The sequence below is a fragment of the Scatophagus argus genome, chromosome 2, assembly GCF_020382885.2.
Source record: "Scatophagus argus isolate fScaArg1 chromosome 2, fScaArg1.pri, whole genome shotgun sequence".
Taxonomy (NCBI): Eukaryota; Metazoa; Chordata; class Actinopteri; family Scatophagidae; genus Scatophagus; species Scatophagus argus.
The window spans coordinates 27,245,496-27,265,619 of record NC_058494.1 but is presented as its reverse complement, the minus strand read 5'-3'; the positions used below and the strand labels follow the sequence as shown (position 1 = coordinate 27,265,619).

The 20,124-nt window shown below is 50.4% G+C and overlaps 3 protein-coding genes across 7 annotated transcripts; 1 reads left to right on the top strand and 2 right to left on the bottom strand.

Moving 5' to 3' along the window:
* Positions 1 to 62: 62 nt before the first annotated feature.
* fam161a (FAM161 centrosomal protein A) lies at positions 63 to 5,855 on the bottom strand. Its single transcript, XM_046375631.1, has 7 exons — positions 5,495 to 5,855; positions 4,142 to 4,410; positions 2,013 to 3,224; positions 1,590 to 1,757; positions 1,411 to 1,510; positions 1,061 to 1,200; positions 63 to 670 (listed from the first exon to the last, which is right to left on the bottom strand). Exons 1-7 carry the CDS (start codon positions 5,648 to 5,650, stop codon positions 382 to 384), a joined length of 2,334 nt encoding a protein of 777 aa, XP_046231587.1. The 5' UTR covers positions 5,651 to 5,855; the 3' UTR covers positions 63 to 381.
* Positions 5,856 to 6,192: 337 nt separating this feature from the next.
* Positions 6,193 to 11,309, bottom strand: cct4 (chaperonin containing TCP1, subunit 4 (delta)). Its single transcript, XM_046375618.1, has 13 exons — positions 11,041 to 11,309; positions 10,150 to 10,202; positions 9,961 to 10,050; positions 9,742 to 9,850; positions 9,255 to 9,519; positions 8,993 to 9,125; positions 8,358 to 8,497; positions 8,176 to 8,272; positions 7,493 to 7,603; positions 7,241 to 7,371; positions 6,693 to 6,927; positions 6,448 to 6,561; positions 6,193 to 6,348 (listed from the first exon to the last, which is right to left on the bottom strand). The coding sequence occupies exons 1-13, from the start codon at positions 11,156 to 11,158 to the stop codon at positions 6,334 to 6,336; spliced, it is 1,611 nt and encodes a 536-aa protein (XP_046231574.1). The 5' UTR covers positions 11,159 to 11,309; the 3' UTR covers positions 6,193 to 6,333.
* pus10 (pseudouridine synthase 10) lies at positions 10,466 to 17,543 on the top strand. Of its 5 annotated transcripts, XM_046375547.1 has the most exons (19): positions 11,482 to 11,672; positions 12,018 to 12,075; positions 12,420 to 12,626; positions 12,750 to 13,031; positions 13,141 to 13,227; positions 13,503 to 13,537; positions 13,614 to 13,728; positions 13,841 to 13,902; positions 14,336 to 14,381; positions 14,588 to 14,652; positions 14,722 to 14,807; positions 14,879 to 15,004; positions 15,084 to 15,140; positions 15,228 to 15,304; positions 15,773 to 15,828; positions 15,931 to 16,048; positions 16,329 to 16,471; positions 16,601 to 16,700; positions 16,841 to 17,543. In XM_046375547.1, exons 3-19 carry the CDS (start codon positions 12,501 to 12,503, stop codon positions 16,877 to 16,879), a joined length of 1,620 nt encoding a protein of 539 aa, XP_046231503.1. In that variant the 5' UTR covers positions 11,482 to 11,672; positions 12,018 to 12,075; positions 12,420 to 12,500; the 3' UTR covers positions 16,880 to 17,543. The 5 variants fall into 5 exon arrangements, with proteins under 5 accessions (XP_046231485.1, XP_046231475.1, XP_046231513.1 ...); XM_046375519.1 differs by lacking the exons at positions 11,482 to 11,672; positions 12,018 to 12,075 and adding an exon at positions 10,471 to 10,753; XM_046375557.1 differs by lacking the exons at positions 11,482 to 11,672; positions 12,018 to 12,075 and adding an exon at positions 10,471 to 10,991.
* Positions 17,544 to 20,124: the final 2,581 nt, after the last annotated feature.

Here is a 20,124-nt window from a genome sequence, read left to right as displayed (position 1 = left end):
GAGCTGTGGACGTGAATGAACCTCCCTCCCTCTGCGCCTGCTCCAGTTTGATCTCCGTTAACATTAACGTCAACACACGGGCCTTAAACAATCATACCTGTTCTAGATTCATAACAAAACCGAGCGGGCTGTTGTTTTTGAATAAGTGGCTTTATTGTGTCACATAAACCAGGCCATGATGGCTCAAAAACAACAAGTATTTCATATATGTGGTTCAGTAATGTTGTGGCCTCAGACCATCAGTGTCATCCCCTTGAGTTTCCATTTTCACGTGTACAATAGTTACAATAAAATCAGGATCTTGGTGTGTTCACTTTCCTCCATCAGAGTTTGTGAACATAGCAGCGGTGCAGGCCGCTTATATCCTGACGTTTGATGACATCACTCCCCTGCTTCCTGCCGTCTCGCGTCAGCATCGTGCTCGCTGTCGTCCGAGTACTCCTCGTGATCGTCTGAGTAGCGGTAACTTTGGTCTGAACCTTGTCCATCATCCCCATGACGATCCTCGTCTGAGCGATGGCTGCCGTCCTCGTCCCTGTCGTGGCGGTTTGACGAGGCCTCGTCACTCCCTCCGTCCCTTTCATTTGGATCAAATTCCACGTCTTCATCATCCAGGAAGACTTTTCTGTAACGAACAGGTTCATATGCCGCGTCTGGCTCCTCTTGGCTACTGGAAGAGCACAAACGGTTTCTGATGAGAGAGTCATGTGCACCACGAGGCCTTAAACATGGCTGCCCTTCATACTTTCTGCACGCAGTTCTTTTCATTATCGCACAAACCAACAGGCTGAACAATCTGCCACCAATATTACTAAGAACTAATTCTAACCTTTCCTTTGTATTCAGTCAAACGTGTCAGTTTTCAGTCTGTGGGTGAGATATTTATACTTGTTTAAAAAACTCTTTGTGGGAAATAACTGAATTGAATTTTAAATAAAATTTCCCCCATTTTATTGCCTTTTTCTCTTTTTTTGAGAGACGACTTCTTCTGCTTTGATTCATTACTGGCTTCACGCTAAATTTTCACCTAATTTGACAATTTGTTGATGTGCCGCTCTACCTCTGCCTGCTGCCGCTGGACGGCGAGGCTTTGCGTGCAGCTCCCGGTTTGGCCGCCTTGCAGCTGATAAACTCTTCAGTGACATCACATCCACGCAGGGCGTCTGTGTAGCGTTTCTCTGCCGCCTGTTTGGCATTCCTCTGCAATCAAAGCACAAAGACACTTCGTTATGGTCTGTCTTACCCCAAACGTCAGGGCGTATTGAACGTAAGCTGTTTACTGTGGTCATAAATCAAAGAAAGGAAGGGTGCAGGTTCAAGCCCAGGAGGCTCCGCCCACTCGCAGGCTGTCTATGTGGCGATCACACGGACACCTGTGCGGTGTGATTTAAGGCTCGGGTTGATGCTCACCTGGGCAACCTGCTCCAGCAGCAGCGGCCTCCCCTTCACCCTCTGCTGCATCTCTCTGATCTCCTGCTGGTACTCCCTCTTGCGCTGCAGCTCTTGTTTCCTGCAGAGAACACAGAGTTACAAGCGGCTCCGGTCCGCTCATCGGCAGCTCGGCTCAGGTGGTCTTGTTTTCATGCTACCTGAATTCTTTGAGTTTGCTCTGGTGCGTCTGTGAGAGGGCCAGGTGGGGGTCGTTGGCCTGAGCGCGTTTCAGCACCACCCTCTGCAGCTTCTTCTCCCTCTGCCTCTGCCTCTCCTTCCACTGCTCCTCCTCCTCCTCGGCCTGCTTCCTCTGCTCCAGCACCTTTCTGCTCAGGGAGACAATCCGGTCACAGATGCAGGAAGGTTTGGATGGGATCGGGACTTTGGGAGGGCGGGGGCGGACGGATGAGGGTATGGGTGCGACAGGCGATTAGTGGGGTGTGGAAACTGTTTTGGAGGGTGGGTGTAAGCACACAGTGGGGATGCTGGGAAAAGGAGTTCCACAGAACTTCAGCTGCTGAGGACACCTGAGCTCTGATCCTGTCTCTAACGCTCTAACGGTGGAAGCCCTGAAATGCTACCTCACGGCCTCATGGCGCTTTTTGGTGGCGCCCGTGACTTTGGCGGGCAGGAGCTCCAAGCTGCCGGAGAGGGACGAGCAGAGACTCGAGTTTGGCGTCCGAGATGTCCCGGGGCTGATGTACGGCCAGCGCAGCATCCGAGGGCTGCTCTGCTCCTTCTCCACGTCAGCCAGGATGCGTTCACGGTGCGAAGGGATCTGTGACGTCCTCAGTTCGAAGGGTTCGCATGCGGTTGTGGGCTTCACCTCCTTGTGCTTCTCCAGGTGTTTCTGGAAGCGTCGATAGCTGGCGTCGAAGTCGGGTACCTCTTTGTTGATCTGGGGCCTGTGGGAGTAGTTGTCCCCTCCGGCTGCAGCATCATCTTTGGTCTTCCTGCGTTCGCTGAGTCGTCGTGTGAGCATGCTGGGAGGCATTGAAGCACTGTGGAGCATCTCCTGAGCTCTCATCTGTATCTTGATGGACCGGTACAGCTGCTCCTCCTTTACCTGCTCCCCTGACGCTGCTGCGTAGACCGCCTTGGGCACAGGCTTGGCCTTGAAGGGTCTGACTTTGTCCTGGTCGGGTGGCAGCGGGTGACGCAGCTGTTTCTGCTCCTTCTTCAGTCGCTCCCTCTCCAGGAAGCTGAAGGGCTTTGGGACGGTTCGAGGATGCTGATCTTCTCGTTGTTTCATTTTTCGCTGGCGTTCCTCGTGCCGCTCCTGCAGCTCTTCGTAAAGCGGGAGGTGAACGTGAGCCGGTACGGGGCTGGCACGGAACTTCCTCTGACACTCGGTCAGTTCTTCCAGCTGCCGTCGCAGCTCCGCGTTCTCCAGTTCGATCTCTGAGCGTGTCTTGATGCCACGCTTTCGCCTCTCGGCCTCACGGAGCATCATTTGGAAAGGTTTCGGGACGGTCACTCTGTGTTTCCACTGCTCGCCATCTTTATGCCCCTTCCTCTTCTTTCCTTTTCCCTTTTGTGTCTTCTGGTCTCCCGGCAGGCTGTGCAGCGAGGAGGATGACAGCTGGCGATTATGAGGGGACAGCTTAAAGTCCCGCCACATGTTCTTGATGTGTTCTTTCGGGGAAAAAAGCAGGCCTTTCTCCACATCGTTGTTGTCAGCTTCATCTTCGTCTGGAGAGTCTGAAAGTCCTGAGCCTCTCCGGAGTTCGACGGCAGAGTGCGACTTCCTCAAACGACGCGAAGCTGCTGGGCTGCTGTTTGACCACTGCAGCCTAACGAAAAGCAAAATCAGAGACTGTTATTATGTTAATATGACAAAGCACCTGATCACCATCAGTCAGACTCACACAGTAAAGTGTTCATTCAGGGAAAAAATGATGAAAAAGGTGCCATCAATAGTAAATTTAATTAAATTTCTGGTATTCTTGTAATTCAATCGCACCAACTTCTTCATTCCCACTGCTGTTAGACTATATAATTCAGTGGTCTTGTACATAGCTGACTTGTATATAGCTGTATATTGTACTGTGTTTACTGTACTTGTAAATTGTTAATTTATTTTACCTGTTTTTGCACACTTTTTGCACTCTTTTTCTGTTCTTGTGAGCTGCCATGACAAGTGAATTTCCCCACTGCAGGTTCACCTTATCTTATCTTATTTTCATCTCACTGGCCACACATACTGATCAGATTAAACTGCACTCAGGACGGTGGACACTAATGAAAACATAAATGTAAATATCATGTGGCATTTCTGCCCTTAAACCCTACTCAGGCACGTGGGCCATGTGGGGTCTATTTGGAGCGTTCCTGAGCCTCCTGGCCGTCAAAGCAGCACGACACGGTTGGCACCAGTGGACGCCTGATGTTGTTTTTCTGGTTTCACATGAAACCTTCGCTAACTTATCCATTGAGCTCGCTGCAGTCTCTTTAAAAGACAGATATCTGAAAATCCAGGCCACGCAAAACAAATCTACCTGCTTGGCTAAATACTGCTGCCGCTGAATGAGAAACTGTTCGTCATTTGGGTGAACTGATCTTCAATGTTGATTCAAGTCGAGTCTTCACACTTCCTGTTGCTGTATTTATCCATACACTCCTCTGTGTGTTAAAGCCATGAAATAAGCAGACAGAAGGACAACCCATCGCGATTCACTTCAGATCCCTTCCACGAACAAAAGCCACCCACCTGTGTCCCGTGTCCAGCGCTTCCACGTCCAGAGGCTCCATGGACTTGAGCTGCAGTTTTCGCTGGTACATTCTCTCCAGCTCGGCCATGGTGTGAAGGTGGGCCTTCTTCAGCTCTTCCAGTTTGCCGTAGTATTCCTCGTTGGAGAAGAAGATTTCACTGAAGTCGAGGTGGTCTCCTGTCGCTCCGTAGCCGCTCATCACGAGGGGGCCGCCCGTCCCCACACAGTCTTCATCACAGAAATCAGAGCCTGAGTCTTCATACTCCAACTGAAAAGGTGACAAGCCCCATCAAACACGTTCTCCAAACAGCACTCGTACACCGTATGATTCACATAACGTGATGTGAAACATAGACAGATACATTTGTTTTGAAGCTACCAGACTGTATGATGCTGGCTGCAGGCCTCGAGGAGCAGAGCAGCCCTGCTCGGTGCCCCTCAGGCTCCTCCAGGACTAAGCCTATTATCCTGCTGCGGTGACGTGGGCCATATGGTGGAGCACAAAGGGCAGCTTACCACAAAAGAGCTCAACTGACACACAGCCAACATCAGATGTCTGCCTGTACTGCTGCTCACATCACGAGGCGCTCGTCGGGAGCGTCGCCGAAACGGGACGGCTGCTGCACGCCCCTGCATGGGAGGACAGCAGTGTCCCTGTCCACAGGACAATTAAGTGTGTGGGATTACAAACTGATTGTGATAATCTAGTCAAGACGGAAGTCCAAAAATAGTCAAGGAAACAAATTATACAGGACAAATCCTTTCCTTCCACCACACAGACTGACCTGAAACTGTCAGCGGCCTGTAGACCAGTCAGACCAGAAACTGAGTGTGTTTCGCTGTCCTGGTGAAACTGAAACGACTTGACAAGGCAGGACTGAGCTGTGGACGATCCAAACTCACTCGTAATCACAGTTCGTAAGAAAGATGATATTACAGGCAAAACATAAATCATCTTTATGCTCTGTGGTGCTCGGGAGCATAATTCTAGATTTGTCACAAATCAGAAAGTTAAAAATGCTTTTTGACTTTCATCCTTTCAGTCTAAATTACACCAAAACACTTACAGCTTCTTCAGCAGGATTGAATCAGATTTCATCTTTTTCCAACAGCATTAGTGCTGTTGTAAGGAAATATTTACATTTCCCTGAAAAGTCTGTTATTGTCTCATGACTATCTCATGTCTGGTTCCAGATTGTCAGCTCGTTATACCTTGTTAGGGCTCATGTGTGTCAGTAAAAGGAGCCTTGACAGTCATTTTAAAGATGTCATAAGCTGAAAGTTGAAGTTAAAACTGCGCCGCTGTAGCTTCTCACCGGAGCTAACGGTTAGCTGTGTGCTGTTGTCTTTACCTCCTTCTCGTAGTCCCGGTTGTCCAGGTGACCCGTGGCCGTGTACGGCAGGGCTCTCTGCCGCTCGTACGAAGCTAACGGGGCTTTGGTGTGCGGGTCAACCGGCGTTTTCAAACAGGAAGTGACCAGAATGTTTGTCCGGTGGGCACTCGCCATGGCTCCGCACTGCTAGCGCCACTGTTTAAATATAACGTAAGAAAATAAGGTATCCCGAGCTACGTCTGAAGGACGAGCGAAGAGCCGCTGTCCGCGTGCTGAAAACTGTGTCGGTAACCAGGCAACAACGGGGCTCCTTAGCAACGCAGCACAGCTTGGCATGGGAAGGAAGTGACGGAGGGTGAGAGGAAACGGAAAGACGCGAGCTCCTTACAAATTAAGAGCTCATACACTTGGGTTAATTTGTGATAGTAATGTTCTATATTTTATTGTCGCTTTATCATATTGTAAGCAAATTCAGAACTTTAACTTTTAGTGCTTTTTCCTTTTCATAAGAAATCACAGCTGAATTTTAAATCCCTGAAACATCTGTTCTGCTCTCTACTATCTTGCTAGACTTTCATTTAAAGACCAGATGCCTAAACTAATAGCATAATTTCATAAATAGATTTTGGTTAAGTTTAGATTTAGACATATTTTCTGTTGTGTAGAAACAACACGAAGACCACCAAAACTGGGACAAGAAGCACACAGACAACAACTGGAGTGTGAACAAAAAACAAGCCTTTTTTTATTAAATTATGCAACGCAACAACTACAGTGGAAATCTGAACAGACTGAAGTCGACAGAGTTCTCTGATCCCTCGCAGTACGAGCAGGCTTAGTGGACAAAACTCAAACTCTTATCGGGTGTTCACCTGCAACAAAACACATTTTCAGCTCAGACTCAACACACTGAAATCAGATTTAGCAGAAACACGCCTGCTGGGCTCGGTGCAGTCAAGTCACGGTCTTACCACGTCGTCGATCTTGAGGATGCTGCGGACCGTCTCTGTGGCCAGGGTCAGTGCACTGATGGAAACCAGTAAAGGCTGCACCACCAGCTCCTCCAGGATGTTGGAGATTCCTCCCTGTCGCACACAAACACAGCATGTTGATCAACTAATTGTTGCAGCCTTGATGCATTCTGTGTAATCTTCTACATTCACAGAGTAACTTCATGAACTTCAACATGTGGACGAAGGGGAGAAGGAAATCTGACCTTGCGGACGTTTATGCCGGCCATCTTGTCTCCCTGAGCGTGCCTGTTGCGCAGCTCCGTCACCGTGGAGATGGGGTTCAGTCCGGCGTTCTCAGCCAGCGTGGAGGGGATCACCTCGAGGGCGTCGCTGTACGCCCGCACGCAGTACGCCTCCATGCCGCCCAGAGCACGTGAGTACTCCGCCAGGCGTACGGCCAACTCGATCTCTGGAGCGCCGCCCCCAGCAATCAGAGCTCTGAGAGGAGGAGGAGGAGGAGGAGGAGATGAAGAGGTTCATCAAAAGAATTACAATTACATACATTTTCCATAATACTTGGGAATGTTTTAGCACTTTTCATGTTCTGAAAATTAGTCAAAATCATCCCGTGTGTGAACGCCCCCCAGCCCAGCTGCTGAGACAGCCAGCACTGAATGAAGGGTGGGCATTCAGACGTTTGTCTTCCTCCGTTTGTTACGCTGCTGCAGGATGGACCAGTGCAGCAGCGCCTTTGTCAGAGGTGGTTTGTGTGAGAGTCAGCGCAGAGGAAGCTCCAGCGGTGACCACTGACCTTTTCTTGACCAGGCAGCGGATGACACACAGCGCGTCGTGGATCGAACGCTCTGCCTCCTCGATCACCAGCTTGTTGGACCCGCGGACCACGATGCTCACCGTCTTCCCAGGGCTGGTGCAGCCAGTGATCTGCACAGAGAAGCAGCAGCAAACGTTTACAGGAAGTCGTCGCCTTTTTATTGTCTTCAGCTGTGGCGTAAGCGAAGCGAGATGTGTAACTGATCTGAAAACCGCTGCATGATCTGCGTACCTTCACCAACTTGCCCGAGCCGTCCAGGTTGACCTCCTCAGCCAGCTCTGCGGTGCCGAGCATCTCTGGAGTGAAGTGGTCGATGTGGGCGATGGGCTTGGTGCCGAGAGTCTGCAGGAGGGAAGACTTTACCGTCATGCTCAGAAAACAGTGTATGCACGATGGATTTGGGCTGGAATGTTTCTGATGAGTCACTCAGTAGAAAAATCCAAACATCCACCTTCATGATTAAGTTTTTCACACATTTGGAAGCAAAGAGCTGCAGTTTTATTCAGCACATTCATTACGCGCCTGACTGACGGACCAGAAACAACATGATGTACGAGTGAAGCTGACCTTTGACTTGTTGGACAGAAAACGTCATCGCGTCATCATTTTGTCCTATTAGACTGTGAGTTGTGTCTAAAAAACAATGTTTGCTGATCAAATCCTGATCAGTTCATCTTTGAGTCCAAGTGGCTGTTTGGGCAAAACCTGAAGTCTCACAGCGTCCTGAGACATCGCGTTCACGAGACTGAGGCACGAGGCCAACCCGCAGAGGCATAAAACATGTCATTTCCTGTTAGTTTTCAAAAGAATGACTTACAAAGCTTTGAGAGTTACGAGTGTGAATGAAGGTCAGTAAGAACGCTGAAGCGGCGCATACGCGCTGCACTCATGTGGTTTTCCTCCGTGTCGCTCACCTTGCAGATGAACTCGATGTCCTCCCTCTCGATGTCCTTCACCACCATGATCTTCATTTTGTTGAGGAAGTGCAGCGCGAGGTCGCTCAGAGCGTCCCTGTCACAGAACGGTTTGTTGTTAGCGTGAAACGTGTAAACCGCCACTCGTCTTCAGCCTGACGAGACGTTCGCTGTCCGCCTACCTGAGGATGGACTTCTGGATGAGCAGCACGTTGCAGCCCGCCTTCTTGATCTGTTTCACCATGTTGAGGATGTAAGCTCGCTCCTCCCGCAGCACGCGGTCCATCTGGGCGTAGTCCGACACCACGATCTGGTTGTCCATCTGTACGACAAAGACACACAGCACGTCAGCAAACAGAGATCAATAAGTGTGTGTGCGGTTAAAGGAGGCGAGACATCAGCCAACGACTGTCCATCCACGCCTCGTCACCCTGATGAGCAAGCGAGAGCGGAGGCACGGTCGTCCTCCAGAGACGCCATTTGCAGTCCTGTGCTCCCCGATACTCTTGTGTGCCCCCGTGTCACATACAAGAGCCTGAAGCTCAGGCTAATTAAACGCCGCACGTGTTGAGATGATGTGATCAGAGCTGCGATTAGTGGAAAATTGGCGGCTAATCGTTTTGAGAATCGACTAATTGTTTCAGTAATTTGTCAAGCAAATGTGCTGATTCCAACCCCCTAAATGTCAGGATTTGCTGCTTTTCTTTGCCTTGAACAGTACGAAAAGAAGATGCATAATCCTCAACAACAATAACCCTCAGAGCAGGCAGAAAGGCTCCCGTCTGTCCTCTGAGAGGACGTCCGTCAGGTGACTCACGTCGGTTTTGGGTGGGGACAGGCAGAACTGGATGAGGCCGATCTTGGCCTTCTCCACACGAGTCACGCCGCTGTTGGCCACCCTCTGGGTCAGCACCAGGCCGTCCACCAGCTCGCAGTCATCGATGGTCCCTCTAAAAACGCAACAGAAAGACACGAGGTGGCAAAATCCCCGTCAGGCAGTGGATGTAAAATCACTTTCAAATTTTATGAAACACAAGCAAATAAAACAAGACGAGCAGGATCGCAGCGCTCGCACTCACCCGAGCTTCTTGATGATCCTGATGTCCTGCAGGTCGACGCCGGTGGCGGTGGCCGGGTCGATGACTCGCATGACGGCGTCCACGCTCATGGGAGCCAGCAGGCTGGAGTACTGCGACACCACCTTGGAGCACAGCGACGTGGTGGCGCTGTTGAGCAGCGTCTCGCGGTCGCTCAGCTGCACCGGCCGGCTCATGGCCGTCAGCACCTCCACACCCTTCTCCACAGCCTTCTGGAAGGACTCGGAGATGATGGTGGGGTGGATGCCTGATCCACGGGACAAACAGATGAAAACATTAGTGCTGAAACCATTTGACAGGACAGCAGATGACCCAACGTTGGACCAGTCTGCCCAATTCTGGAACGCATGAACGAGAGCACAGCAGCAGCACAATCCATCAGGACAAGTGGGACATACTGGGTTTCACTGCACGTTTCTTCCAGTGAAGTTTAACAAAACGAGCTAAAAGTCGGTCCGTCTTCTCTCACCTTTCTGCAGCAGCTTGTAGCAGGCATCCAGCAGCGCTCCAGCGATCACCACCACAGAGGTGGTGCCGTCACCAGCCTCGATGTCCTGGGCTTTGGACAGCTCCACCAGCTGAAACACACGCATTTCAGTCCAGGTTTGAGAAACAACAAATGAAACTTCTGCTCATGTTTTAGCTGCAGGACAATCAACACCATCAGGTCGACTCTGCTGGAACGTACCATTTTGGCAGCAGGGTGGAGCACCTGCATCTGTTTGAGGATGGTGGCGCCGTCGTTGGTAATGGTCACGTCACCTTTCTCATCCTGGATCTGAAACAATGAAAGAAGCAGAATCGGCTTTACAAACGTGTGTGTGTGTGTGTGTGCGTGAGCAACAAGCTGAAGTGATCCTGGAGCCTGATTACTGACCATCTTGTCCATGCCTTTGGGCCCCAGGCTCGTTCTGACGGCATCTGCAACAGCTGTCAAACAAGAGGGTGACGCGTCAGTGCGGTCATAAGCAGGAGGAAGCACAGCAGGCTAATATCAGGGCTTATGGAGAAAACAATAAAACAACACAGGATTTAATATGAATGTCTTATTCTTTTAGTGCACACAGCATGTGCCGCATGTCTTTTAAAAAATAAAATGAACAATAACTCACACACAAGACCAAAGCCACAACACAAGGAAATCCAACGCTTTCCACATTACCTTTTAAAAGCAAACTAATATTCCAGTAGTAACTTCCAACAGAACTACAGACCACCTACAGACCTGCTTCAGCCTTCACATTCAGTACACACTGGAGCTGCCACTCATCTGTATCTCAGCTTCTGACTTTAATTATGCAGCGCTTTGGGCCACTGAGCAGATGCTGAGATTGTGTCGAGTCATGAGCATCCTGCAGGGAGAGGACACCACAGCAGACCCTCCATGTCTGTCTTCAAAACGTCACGAATCATCGTCGCGTGCTGCTCGCCATTTAAAGTCAAACTGGAAGACGCTTTGGTGGAAGGAACCTAAATTCGAGGTGGGACCGTTATCCGGTGCAGTCATCTACGCCGGATGGCAAGCAAGAACATGTTGCATTAACGAACCTCACTTAAGTTTTGCACCAGTCAGGCATTTGCTAAAATCACGGAGTAAGGCTGTTAAATAGACACTTTGTTGAATAAGAACCCGGACAACAGAGAAACTAGTACTTCAAAAGACAAAGACTAACGGTGCCCCGACGAGCCCAGCCCACAGCAGTGAAGCTGGACTGAAAGGTGAGTATTTGGGCCTTGGATCCGTCGTTTCAGCTTCTTTCAGTCTTACCTTTGGCGGCAGAGATGTTACTGAACCGAATCTGGGCCGGCTTGTCGCGGTCCTGATACGCCCCTCCATTGTTTTTGCCCATGTTCGAGGCACTCGGTGCCGCCTTCGCTTCGGGCATCGTGGCTTTATAATCGATGGAAAATGTTAAGAGAAGTCTTCAGAACGGGACCGATGCGTCCCGGGGCTTCAACACCGCGATTCGGCTTGGGATGGACTCAGATTAAGGTATCCCCACCCGGTCTCACTCAGGACCTTCCAGAGCCACCGAGAAGAAGGACCCGGCTGTCAAACTGCCCGGCGCTTGGAGATGACGTAACCAGACAGTAGCCGTCAAATACAGATGAGACAGAATTGATCAACTCTGATTTTTTTAGTTTCAAATGTTTGATTTTCCCCCATCTTATTCATGAATGTGCTTTGTAATCAAATGTTGTTGGGTCTCGTCTTTGCTGTCTTTCTAAAGCCGAATTCGTCACACTGAGTTAACACGGTTCGATCTGGGTTGATTAGCTTCGTCTGTGTTGGCTGAAGCGTCAGAGAAGAAGCTTTTTGTGTGAACATGCTGACAAGCAGCTGAACGTTGTCTGTTTTCTTTACTTCATATCTTCTTGGATTGACTAACTCTTTGTGTGGTAGGTTTATTTCGGCTGTTTAGCAGCAGCTCACTGGGCTGTTTGGGTTCACGTCCTCTCGTTGTGTCTCCTACAGGCTCGCTGTTAGCTGAGTTAGCTTAGCAGACAGTAGAGTTTGGAGACCAGACAGGCAGGCAGACAGGCAGGCAGGCAGGCAGACAGACAGACAGGCAGGCAGGCAGGCAGGCAGGCAGACAGACATGCCTTTGCGGTTGTCCTCTCGGACGGGGCTGTCTTATGCCGCTGATTGTCCACATGTTGTCCTTCATGTCGTAAGAGCAGCTGCTTGTCGGACAGTTTCTCACATCTCGTTTCCTGTTTGTTGTGAACCTTGAATCCCTACAGAGAAAACCTTCAGTGCTGTTGTGGTGTTCTCGCTCTGTAGTGCAGAATGAGTAATTAAGTATTTATATACCACTTTAAAAAGCTGAAGTGACTTAGTGCTCACCGGTAAATACATTTAGCTTAACGTGTCCAACGTCCTGCGTCGTGGACATGCAGGGATGACAAAACGAATTGATGAAAAAAATGGGAAAACACAAATGGAAAGAAAAGTGATGGAATCTAAATGACACACATGTTGGATTTTATGTTGATACTGATGTCTGAGACTTCCAAAACTCTGATATAGACGAGATCCTTTAAATTTGGTTATTATCTGAAGTTTGTCCACCATAAAGCACAAACAAGTTTGTTTTTGTAAAGTTATGGACGCTGATGATTGCAGTTCATGTTACTTGTTGGCAGATACGACTCAGACTGACTGCTCGGACTTTAAGGCAGACATCAGCAGGTAAACGTCACCACCGCCTCCTGCAGCCCGGCGCCATGCTGCCGCTGAAGGAGAAGGACAAGGCCGTCGTCCTGAAGCTGCTGTCGGCCGGCTGCTGCCCCCGCTGCGTCCTCAGGTTCTGCTGCGTGAGCGTCCAGGCCGCCTACCGGCAGCCACAGCAGGTCAGGCTGTTGTCAGGATCTTCTGAGTCTGTTGGTCAGCGAGTCGCAGAGGCCGCTGGCGTTCTGCCGTGATGTCAGGTGCCTTCCAGTCCATCGCTTTGTGTCGTCTTTCCTCTCACGCAGGATACGCTCAGGGAGCTTCGAGCTTTCATCAGCACCACAGAGAACACAGAGGCCCAAGATTCAGCAGCAGCAGAGTCCACAGATGGGAACGGCAATTCCCATGATGCAGCGGGGTCAGAGCCACCCGACGACCCGCCGAGTAAACGAGCCAAACTGGAGCCCAGCGAGGAAGACGCTGCTGCGGCGGCCGAGCAGCAGGAGGAGGAGGAGGAGGAGTCACGCGTGTGTGTGGTGTGTTTGGGGATCCTGCAGGAGCTCTGTGACACGACTCAGGCCGTAAAGGTGTGTGTGTGCTGTTAGATCTTCACTGCCTTCACACACACACACACACACACACACACACACCCTGCTGTGGCTCAGGTGAACGGCAGCTCTTCTTCTGTGCTTGCAGATCGCCGAGGTGGTGAAGGCGGAGAAGTACGAGTTCGACAGTCTGGTTCTGTCCGTGTCCCTGCCAGCTCAGCTGTGCGTCCGAGAGGTCGGTCTGTCATGTCATGTGACGTCCACGCCTGCAGCTGATGATCGTTTCCACCTTTCATTCGTCTGTCACTGTTTGTCTTGTTCTTACTGTCATCACATGCCATCGAAAAGCCAAACTTAACAAGCTTAACCGTAACGCTGGGAAGTTACTGATTACTGTCACACAACAGCTGCTCACATGGGGGGACATTTGCTGGGGTCTACTTTCAGCGGCGGATTGATCCACGCGTGGTGCTTTAGTGAGTGTTTGATGTGGTGTGTTTGATCCCGCAGCACTCCTGCTGGCTCCACGTGAAGAAGGAGTTGAGGTAAATCACTTTGCTTCGTTAGCTTTGCTGTCAGGCGTCGGGTGGAGTCTGCTTCACCTCTGTGTCACTCGCTCAGGGAGAAGAGCGTCGCGCTCGACAGGGACGACGTCATCCAGGTGAAGGAGGCCTTCAAGTGGATCATGCAGGGCCTGGTGGCCAAGGAGCTGGGGGGCGTCGCCGTGGTTACCAGGGTAGGCACGCGGGTTCAGCTCCAGTGTTTTGGCTCTCAGCGTTGGGAATTAAAAGCGTTTCCTTTCTCTTTTCTCTAAACGTGACGCTGACTTTGTCTTTCGTGTTTTTCAGAGTTTGTTCGAGGTCGGCGTGGAGTTCACTCACCCAGAGACGGACGCCGACTGCCACTTCCTGTGAGTCCTTCCTGTCTGTCGTCCTGTGCCTGAGTTTGCACATAAGAAGCAGCTTACCTGAGCTGAAACAGGCCTCACGTACAAACGGGTGCAGAAGGCCGGACTGTGAGGTCCACCCTGAACCTGCAGGTCGGGTCAGCTGACTGCAGACTCTCTCGGGTTCAGGTTTTGCTTCAAGAGGAGAGAGGAAGACTGAGAAGGTTAAACGTGACAGTAAACTTTAGACTTTGTTGTCACTGAACAATAAAACGACGCTCAGTGTTGTCTCAGTCCGTAAGGCTGGCGGGTTTGCAGGTGGGGCGGTTGATTGGCTCTCACGACAGGTTGGGTGGGTGCAGGTGTCACAGTGCTGATCCTGGATCAGGCTGGTCTCAGCTCTACATAGGAGGAGCTGAAGTGAAGCTGATGCTCCTGTTTTCTGTCCGTCCTGCAGCGCGTCCACGTGTCCCGACTGCTTCAAACCCACCAAGAACAAACAGGTGAGGACGTCTGACCTGCAGCTCACGTGTCTCATGCCGAGACACATTAAAGGAGCAGTTTGTCTTTTTGTTTCCATCTTGTTTATCTCTCCAGCAGATCTCGTTTTTGGAAAAGAGTTTGATGCTCAGTCAGCTTCTGTGGTTTTGTGAAGTTGAGTTAGATTAGAAAGTCCACTCATACCGTGTGTGTTATCGTCCGTCTGCAGTCCGTCTTCACCAGGATGGCTGTGGTCAAAGCTCTGGAAAAAATACCCGACGCCAAATTTCTGAAGTAAGCATCACTTTTACGTCATCGATTCCTTTTTCTACAGCGTGCTGACCCAGTGTCATTGTTTTCCAGACATTATCCCTGTCCACCAGCACGGCCAGCCAGCAGCTGCGTCCCTCAGGACGTCCAGTGTCTCCACTCGTCTGTCTTTGTGGCAGGTAATGTAGGACTCTAAGAACTCTCCATTTTGTCGTTCCTGCTTCTGTCCTGATGTCCTCCTGCTGTCCAGGGAGGTACAACAAGTTCTGCCGCAGTCTGCCTCAGACCCCCTGGGTGATCGATGGCGAGAGGAGGATGGAGTCGTCGGTGGAGGAGCTGATCGCGGCGCCCGTCCTGTCTTCCTTCAGAGCCAACGGCGAGTCCACACTCTGATGGCTGCTTGAGTCGGCGCAGCGTTGACACAGTAAACTGACCCCAGATCTGCCTCCTTACAGGTTTTAATTTCTCCTCGTCCGGCAGGGAGGACGTGGACGTGCGGACTCTGGGGAACGGTGAGACGAACGTTCATTTTTACGAGGAGTTTGTGAGTGGATAGAAATGAAGTGTTTTTTAACTTCCTGTTCCGGTTTGATTGACAGGCCGTCCGTTTGCGATGGAGCTGCTGAATCCTCACAGATCGAGACTCAGCAAAGTGGAGATGAAGCAGCTGCAGGAGGTCGACTCCATCAACTCAAACCTCACAGAAAACACTTTGTTCAGCGCGTTTCTGTTTGCTCGACTGGGCGAGCAGTCCGTTAAAATACATCCACGACATAGACAAAAGTACTGGGACACCCGACCATCACACCAACAGGGACTCTAATGACCAGTCCTCAGGGACGAGAGGCTCTTGACAGAGTGGGATGTAAACATCAATGATGTCCCTGTTAGCTTGGTTAGCTTAGTTAGCTTGGTTAGCTTAGTTAGCTAGCCTCTCCAAGGCTTGTCAAAACAAAATGTCAGAAAACAATTCGACTCACCAAAGGGGAGGAAGTTCAGGCCTGGTGGAGGCAGCAGAGGTTTGCTGGTCTGCAGGATGTTTGAGTGTCCATTTGTCACTAAGCGCTGGACAAAGAGTTTGAAGTGTTCGAAGCGTCTGTCCTCACGCCGTGTGCAGTCGCTCACCTTTTTGTTCTGTTCTTAGACCATCAACAAGTCTTCAGACAAAATCAGAGTGAGAGACCTGCAGATTGTAACCAGGTGAGAAAACGCCAAACCTCACCTGCCGAATTAAAGCGACAGCACGTGAATGTCAAAGACGGTCGACAGGTGAGCGTCACGCTGTGTGTGGTTCACCTGCAGGGAGGCCATGAGTCGCATGAAGGAGGGAGAGGAGGAGAAAACCAAGTCGTACACGGCGCTCGTCTGGACCCAGAAACCCATCCAGTGGGAGGACATCACCTTCATCGACGACATTAAGGTCGGTACAGCACGCGCACACACACACACACACACACACTAAGTATAAATCAAGTAAAATCAAGACTGAGAACAAGTATAAAGACGCACAGGTGAACTCGTGCTGAGATTAAAGAAGAAACCTGTGAGTTCATGAGCTCACATTTGGAGAACTGAGTTTGGATTTGTAACTGCTGAGACGTGTTTCACGAAGGTCGCTGACACTGAAGCGTCTGACCGCGTCGACTGGGAAAAGATGAGGATGTGAAATAACCACGTGTGGCTCTTGTTCGCCCCATCAGGATCTGACTCTGGACCAGAAGACCCCCCTGAGGGTCCTGCACCGGCGGGCGCTGGCCGTTCGTCAGAGGGTCATCCACAGCATGAGCACCCGCTTCGTGGACTCCCATCACTTCCACCTGGGGCTGAAGACGCAGGCTGGGACGTATCCTCACACCAAACCTGCTTCTGCTGGCAGCTGGTTAACGAAAGATGTGGTTTTAAATGTGCATGAATGGACTTTCAGGTGGCTTCTCCAAGTCTGAAACGTGAACTCCTGAACGTCAGCCCACAGCTACATCAAAGAGTTTGTCCACGGAGACTTCGGCCGCACCAAACCCAACCTGAGCCAGCTGCTGAAGATGGACACGGACATCCTGGAGCTGGACGTGGAGGTGGGCTGAAGATTCAAAACCGCCATGGCAGGTTGTTTCAATGCAGTTAGATGAGAAACGCGAGACAGAACAGCAGCAGGAAGATCTCGTGTTCCTCACACCTGAATTCAATTTGTCTGTCTGTCTGTGTGTCCTCTCAGTCTGTGGATGTGGACTGGCCTCCGTCCATACCAGAGTGATCCTCGCTGTCGCTGCCCGCATCCCGGACCCGAGAGCTTCCATCTCACCGAGGCCAAACTGGTTCCGTCAGCAGCCGAGGATCCTCCGCACCAAACCGCCGACCGGGTTCAGAGAATCTGTGGCAGTTTGTCCCGAAGCTACGATCGCGTTCCAATTTAAGTTCCAGAGACTTTATTTTTACCCCCCAAAGAGCATGGGGGACGGGACGGGACGGGACGGGACGGGACGGGACGGGCACGGGGACATTACTGGCTGCTTGAGAACTTGCAGCAAACCGGTTTGTTTTAGGGCAGCAGCAGCCGTCACATCTTCATACGTCAGCGGACTGATTCGCCTGATGTTCGCAGGCCTTCAGACCACAGAGGAGGCGAAGACAACAGGCTGAAGGAAACGTTTAGGTCCACGATTGGTGGATTTGAAGGGTTTATGCACACCTGCCACCCGGCGGCAGGTCACCACATCTCAGCTGACGTGTCCAGAAGGAAACCAGCAGTCAAACGTGATCCGTGACCCACCTGAAGGCACAAAGCACGTCGAGTTCGCCCTGTGAGAAGGTCAACGCTAACATTAGCACGTCGACTTCTTTCACGTGCCTGCAAATTATTTCTCATCACTCGTCTGGAAAACAAATGATCACATGAATAAATCTGAGTCTCTTTGTTACGTCTGCTTGGTGTCCAAGTGTTTTTGTTCACGTCCAAACATGAGCGCAGAGCCTTCAAGTCCTGGACTCCTGGCACCGAGCGCCTGGACTGGTTGTTACTCCTCGTTTGTTCTTTTGGCTTTTCCGCATTCGAACTAAGTTCCTGTGAGGCCCAATGCGACTGGACAAACATTTAAAGGAGACGTTCACCTAAAAATGAAAGTCATCACCTGCTCACCAAACGTGCTGACAGGAAGTCGGGTGAAGCAAAACGCTCTGCTGATCAGCTGCAGAAACTGGAAACTCGTGTTAAAACATTGTGAAACACAAACTGCCTCCTTACATCTCGTCCAAACCTCCACAAGCCCCGACGTCCCCAACCCATGTGAGACAGGTGTCCTTTGGAATAAATCAGGACTTCACATGAAGCATCGGGCTGAAATAAAGAGTCACGACAGCAGAAACCCTGAAATGTATTTCTTTTAATTTAATTCAAAATAAATACTACCACGGCAACGCAAGTCCACTACTGGGTTCTTGCCCTAATGTTTTGGTAAGAAAACAAACAAGCAAACGATTCAAAAAAAAAAAAAAAAAAAAAAACAGAAAGAAAAACAAAAAAAGAATAAAAAGAGACTTCAGTTAATGCATCCATCATCATCATCATCATCATCCTCCTTCAGCGACTTTCAAGAGGTGCCTTTTTTAACGACATACACGGTAACACTGCCTAGTGACGAACATAAAGAGAACAGATACTATGGTACGAAACGGGGCGCGGGAGGACCAGGGGGTGGCGGGACCTGATGAAGAAGAAGAAGAAAGAGTCCGCCATGGTCACGTGTTCTCTTCACGGGTGGGGGGACAGAAGCGTCATGTCCTCTCACAGAAACTCGGGAGTCCATCGTTCTTCGGGGACCATGGCGACCAAAGGAAGGCCGGGGGGCGGGGCCTGTCTCCGTGGAAACGTCCTCCGTGGACGAGTCCGGTCGGCGTATCAAGCCGTGATGAAGAAACAAATCACTGCGAGGCTCCCGACGCTTTCTTGATTTATTTCTCTTCTCTTTTTTTGTCTTTTGAAACGTTTTCGAGTCATATTTTTTTCAGTCACTTTTCTCATCAGCAAGCTTGAAGTACAGTCACACAGAAAAATAAAAATGTTTGTCTCGTCTGCCAAGATGCCGCTAAAGACCAAAAGAAAACCCCCAAAAAACAAACAAACAAACAAAACAAAAGGCATTGCATATTTACATCAACAAGTTTGGGGTGACTCGACTTTTTTCCCGGCAGTCCTCACAGTCTTCACACACGAGTGTCTCACGGCTCAGTTTCCTCGTGATCTGTGACGTGATTGGTGATCCCTCGACACGCTCACTTCAGATTTATATAAACGTGTGTATAAATGAAATGAAGATGGTGCGGGCCAGAAGCCCTGCAGGTGGCGCTGGAAGCCTCGTCTCTGTTCGCGTCCGCGTGCCAACTTCTCTTTACTGATTCGTGTCTGAAACAGTCAGAGTGTGTGTGTGTGTGTGTGTGTGTGTGTGTGGTCTCAGGGCTCCTGCACACACACATCCACACCAGGATGCACGTTTCGATATGTCTCGCGTTCTTTCGACCTGCAGGCGCACGAAGCTTTCAACACCTGGACAGCGTGAAGCATTTGACGCATGCGCAGGAACCCTGAGGCCCGTCAGCTAATTTGTGCACAGCAGACCGAAGTCGGCAGTTTGCTCCAGAAACGACTCAGATCTGTCACGCTAAGTGACATAACACAAAAAACTATAAATATCACGCTGAGCTGGAATGTGCGCGGTGCGTTCAGGCTGCTGGGACGTTTGAGCTTCCTCTCAGTCAACTGAAACTCTTGGGTTTTTCTGCCGTGAGGTGTTGTGCTCCTGTCTCACCACCAGAGGGCACAACTCGCTCAGTTTGTCCCAGTACACACTCGTAGCTGCAGGGGTGGAAGAAGTACTCAGACCCTTTACTTAAGTAAAGAATTTGACTCGAGTATCAAACAATCTGACGATAACTTTAACACTATAAAATGTCCAAAAACTCGTCACAATTTCCCAAAGTGACGTCTCCATCTTTCGTCCAACCAACCGTCCAAAAGTCTTCACTTACTGTCACAACTGACAGGGAAAAGAAGCAAAGCGTGACGTTTAAGGAGCTGGAAGCAGCAGACGTCTGACAGTCAAAGCAGCTGGCAGCTAATTTTCATTTCACCGACTCATCGATCAGTCGTCACAGCTTACGTCACATTTAGTGTTCACTTCCTGTTCTGAGCTGATTCTCCCGAACCCAAGCCTGACCACACGTACACGACCACCGCTCCAGTCCACAGGGACTCAAACGACCCGCTGTTCCCTTTGGGACTGCTTCAGACTGAGCTGACTGCCTGCTCACCTGACAGCAAACACACCTGCAGAAAACACCCAATAAGATTTTGTTTTGGAGCAAAGTGCCGACGCTCACAGCTGTGTGTGTGTGTGTGTGTGTGTGTGTGTGTGTGTGTGTGTGTGTGTGTGCTGTGACAGCATTAAGTTGACCCCCCCCATGACCCCTCCCACAGACATACAGTACATACATACATTAAGCCAC

Coding starts and splice junctions, on each gene's coding strand:
- pus10 (XM_046375519.1), top strand. CDS start 10,595: ATGCTGAGATTGTGTCGAGTCATGAGCATCCTGCAGGGAGAGGACACC. Junction 13,032..13,140: donor ACACGACTCAGGCCGTAAAG/GTGTGTGTGTGC, acceptor CTGTGCTTGCAG/ATCGCCGAGGTGGTGAAGGC. Junction 13,903..14,335: donor GACGCCGACTGCCACTTCCT/GTGAGTCCTTCC, acceptor TCCGTCCTGCAG/CGCGTCCACGTGTCCCGACT.
- cct4 (XM_046375618.1), bottom strand. CDS start 11,158: ATGCCCGAAGCGAAGGCGGCACCGAGTGCCTCGAACATGGGCAAAAAC. Junction 9,126..9,254: donor AGGATCATCAAGAAGCTCGG/GTGAGTGCGAGC, acceptor TTGCGTTTTTAG/AGGGACCATCGATGACTGCG. Junction 7,604..8,175: donor ACATCGAGTTCATCTGCAAG/GTGAGCGACACG, acceptor TCCCTCCTGCAG/ACTCTCGGCACCAAGCCCAT.
- fam161a (XM_046375631.1), bottom strand. CDS start 5,650: ATGGCGAGTGCCCACCGGACAAACATTCTGGTCACTTCCTGTTTGAAA. Junction 4,411..5,494: donor ACCGGGACTACGAGAAGGAG/GTAAAGACAACA, acceptor TCACCTTTTCAG/TTGGAGTATGAAGACTCAGG. Junction 3,225..4,141: donor GCGCTGGACACGGGACACAG/GTGGGTGGCTTT, acceptor GCTTTTCGTTAG/GCTGCAGTGGTCAAACAGCA.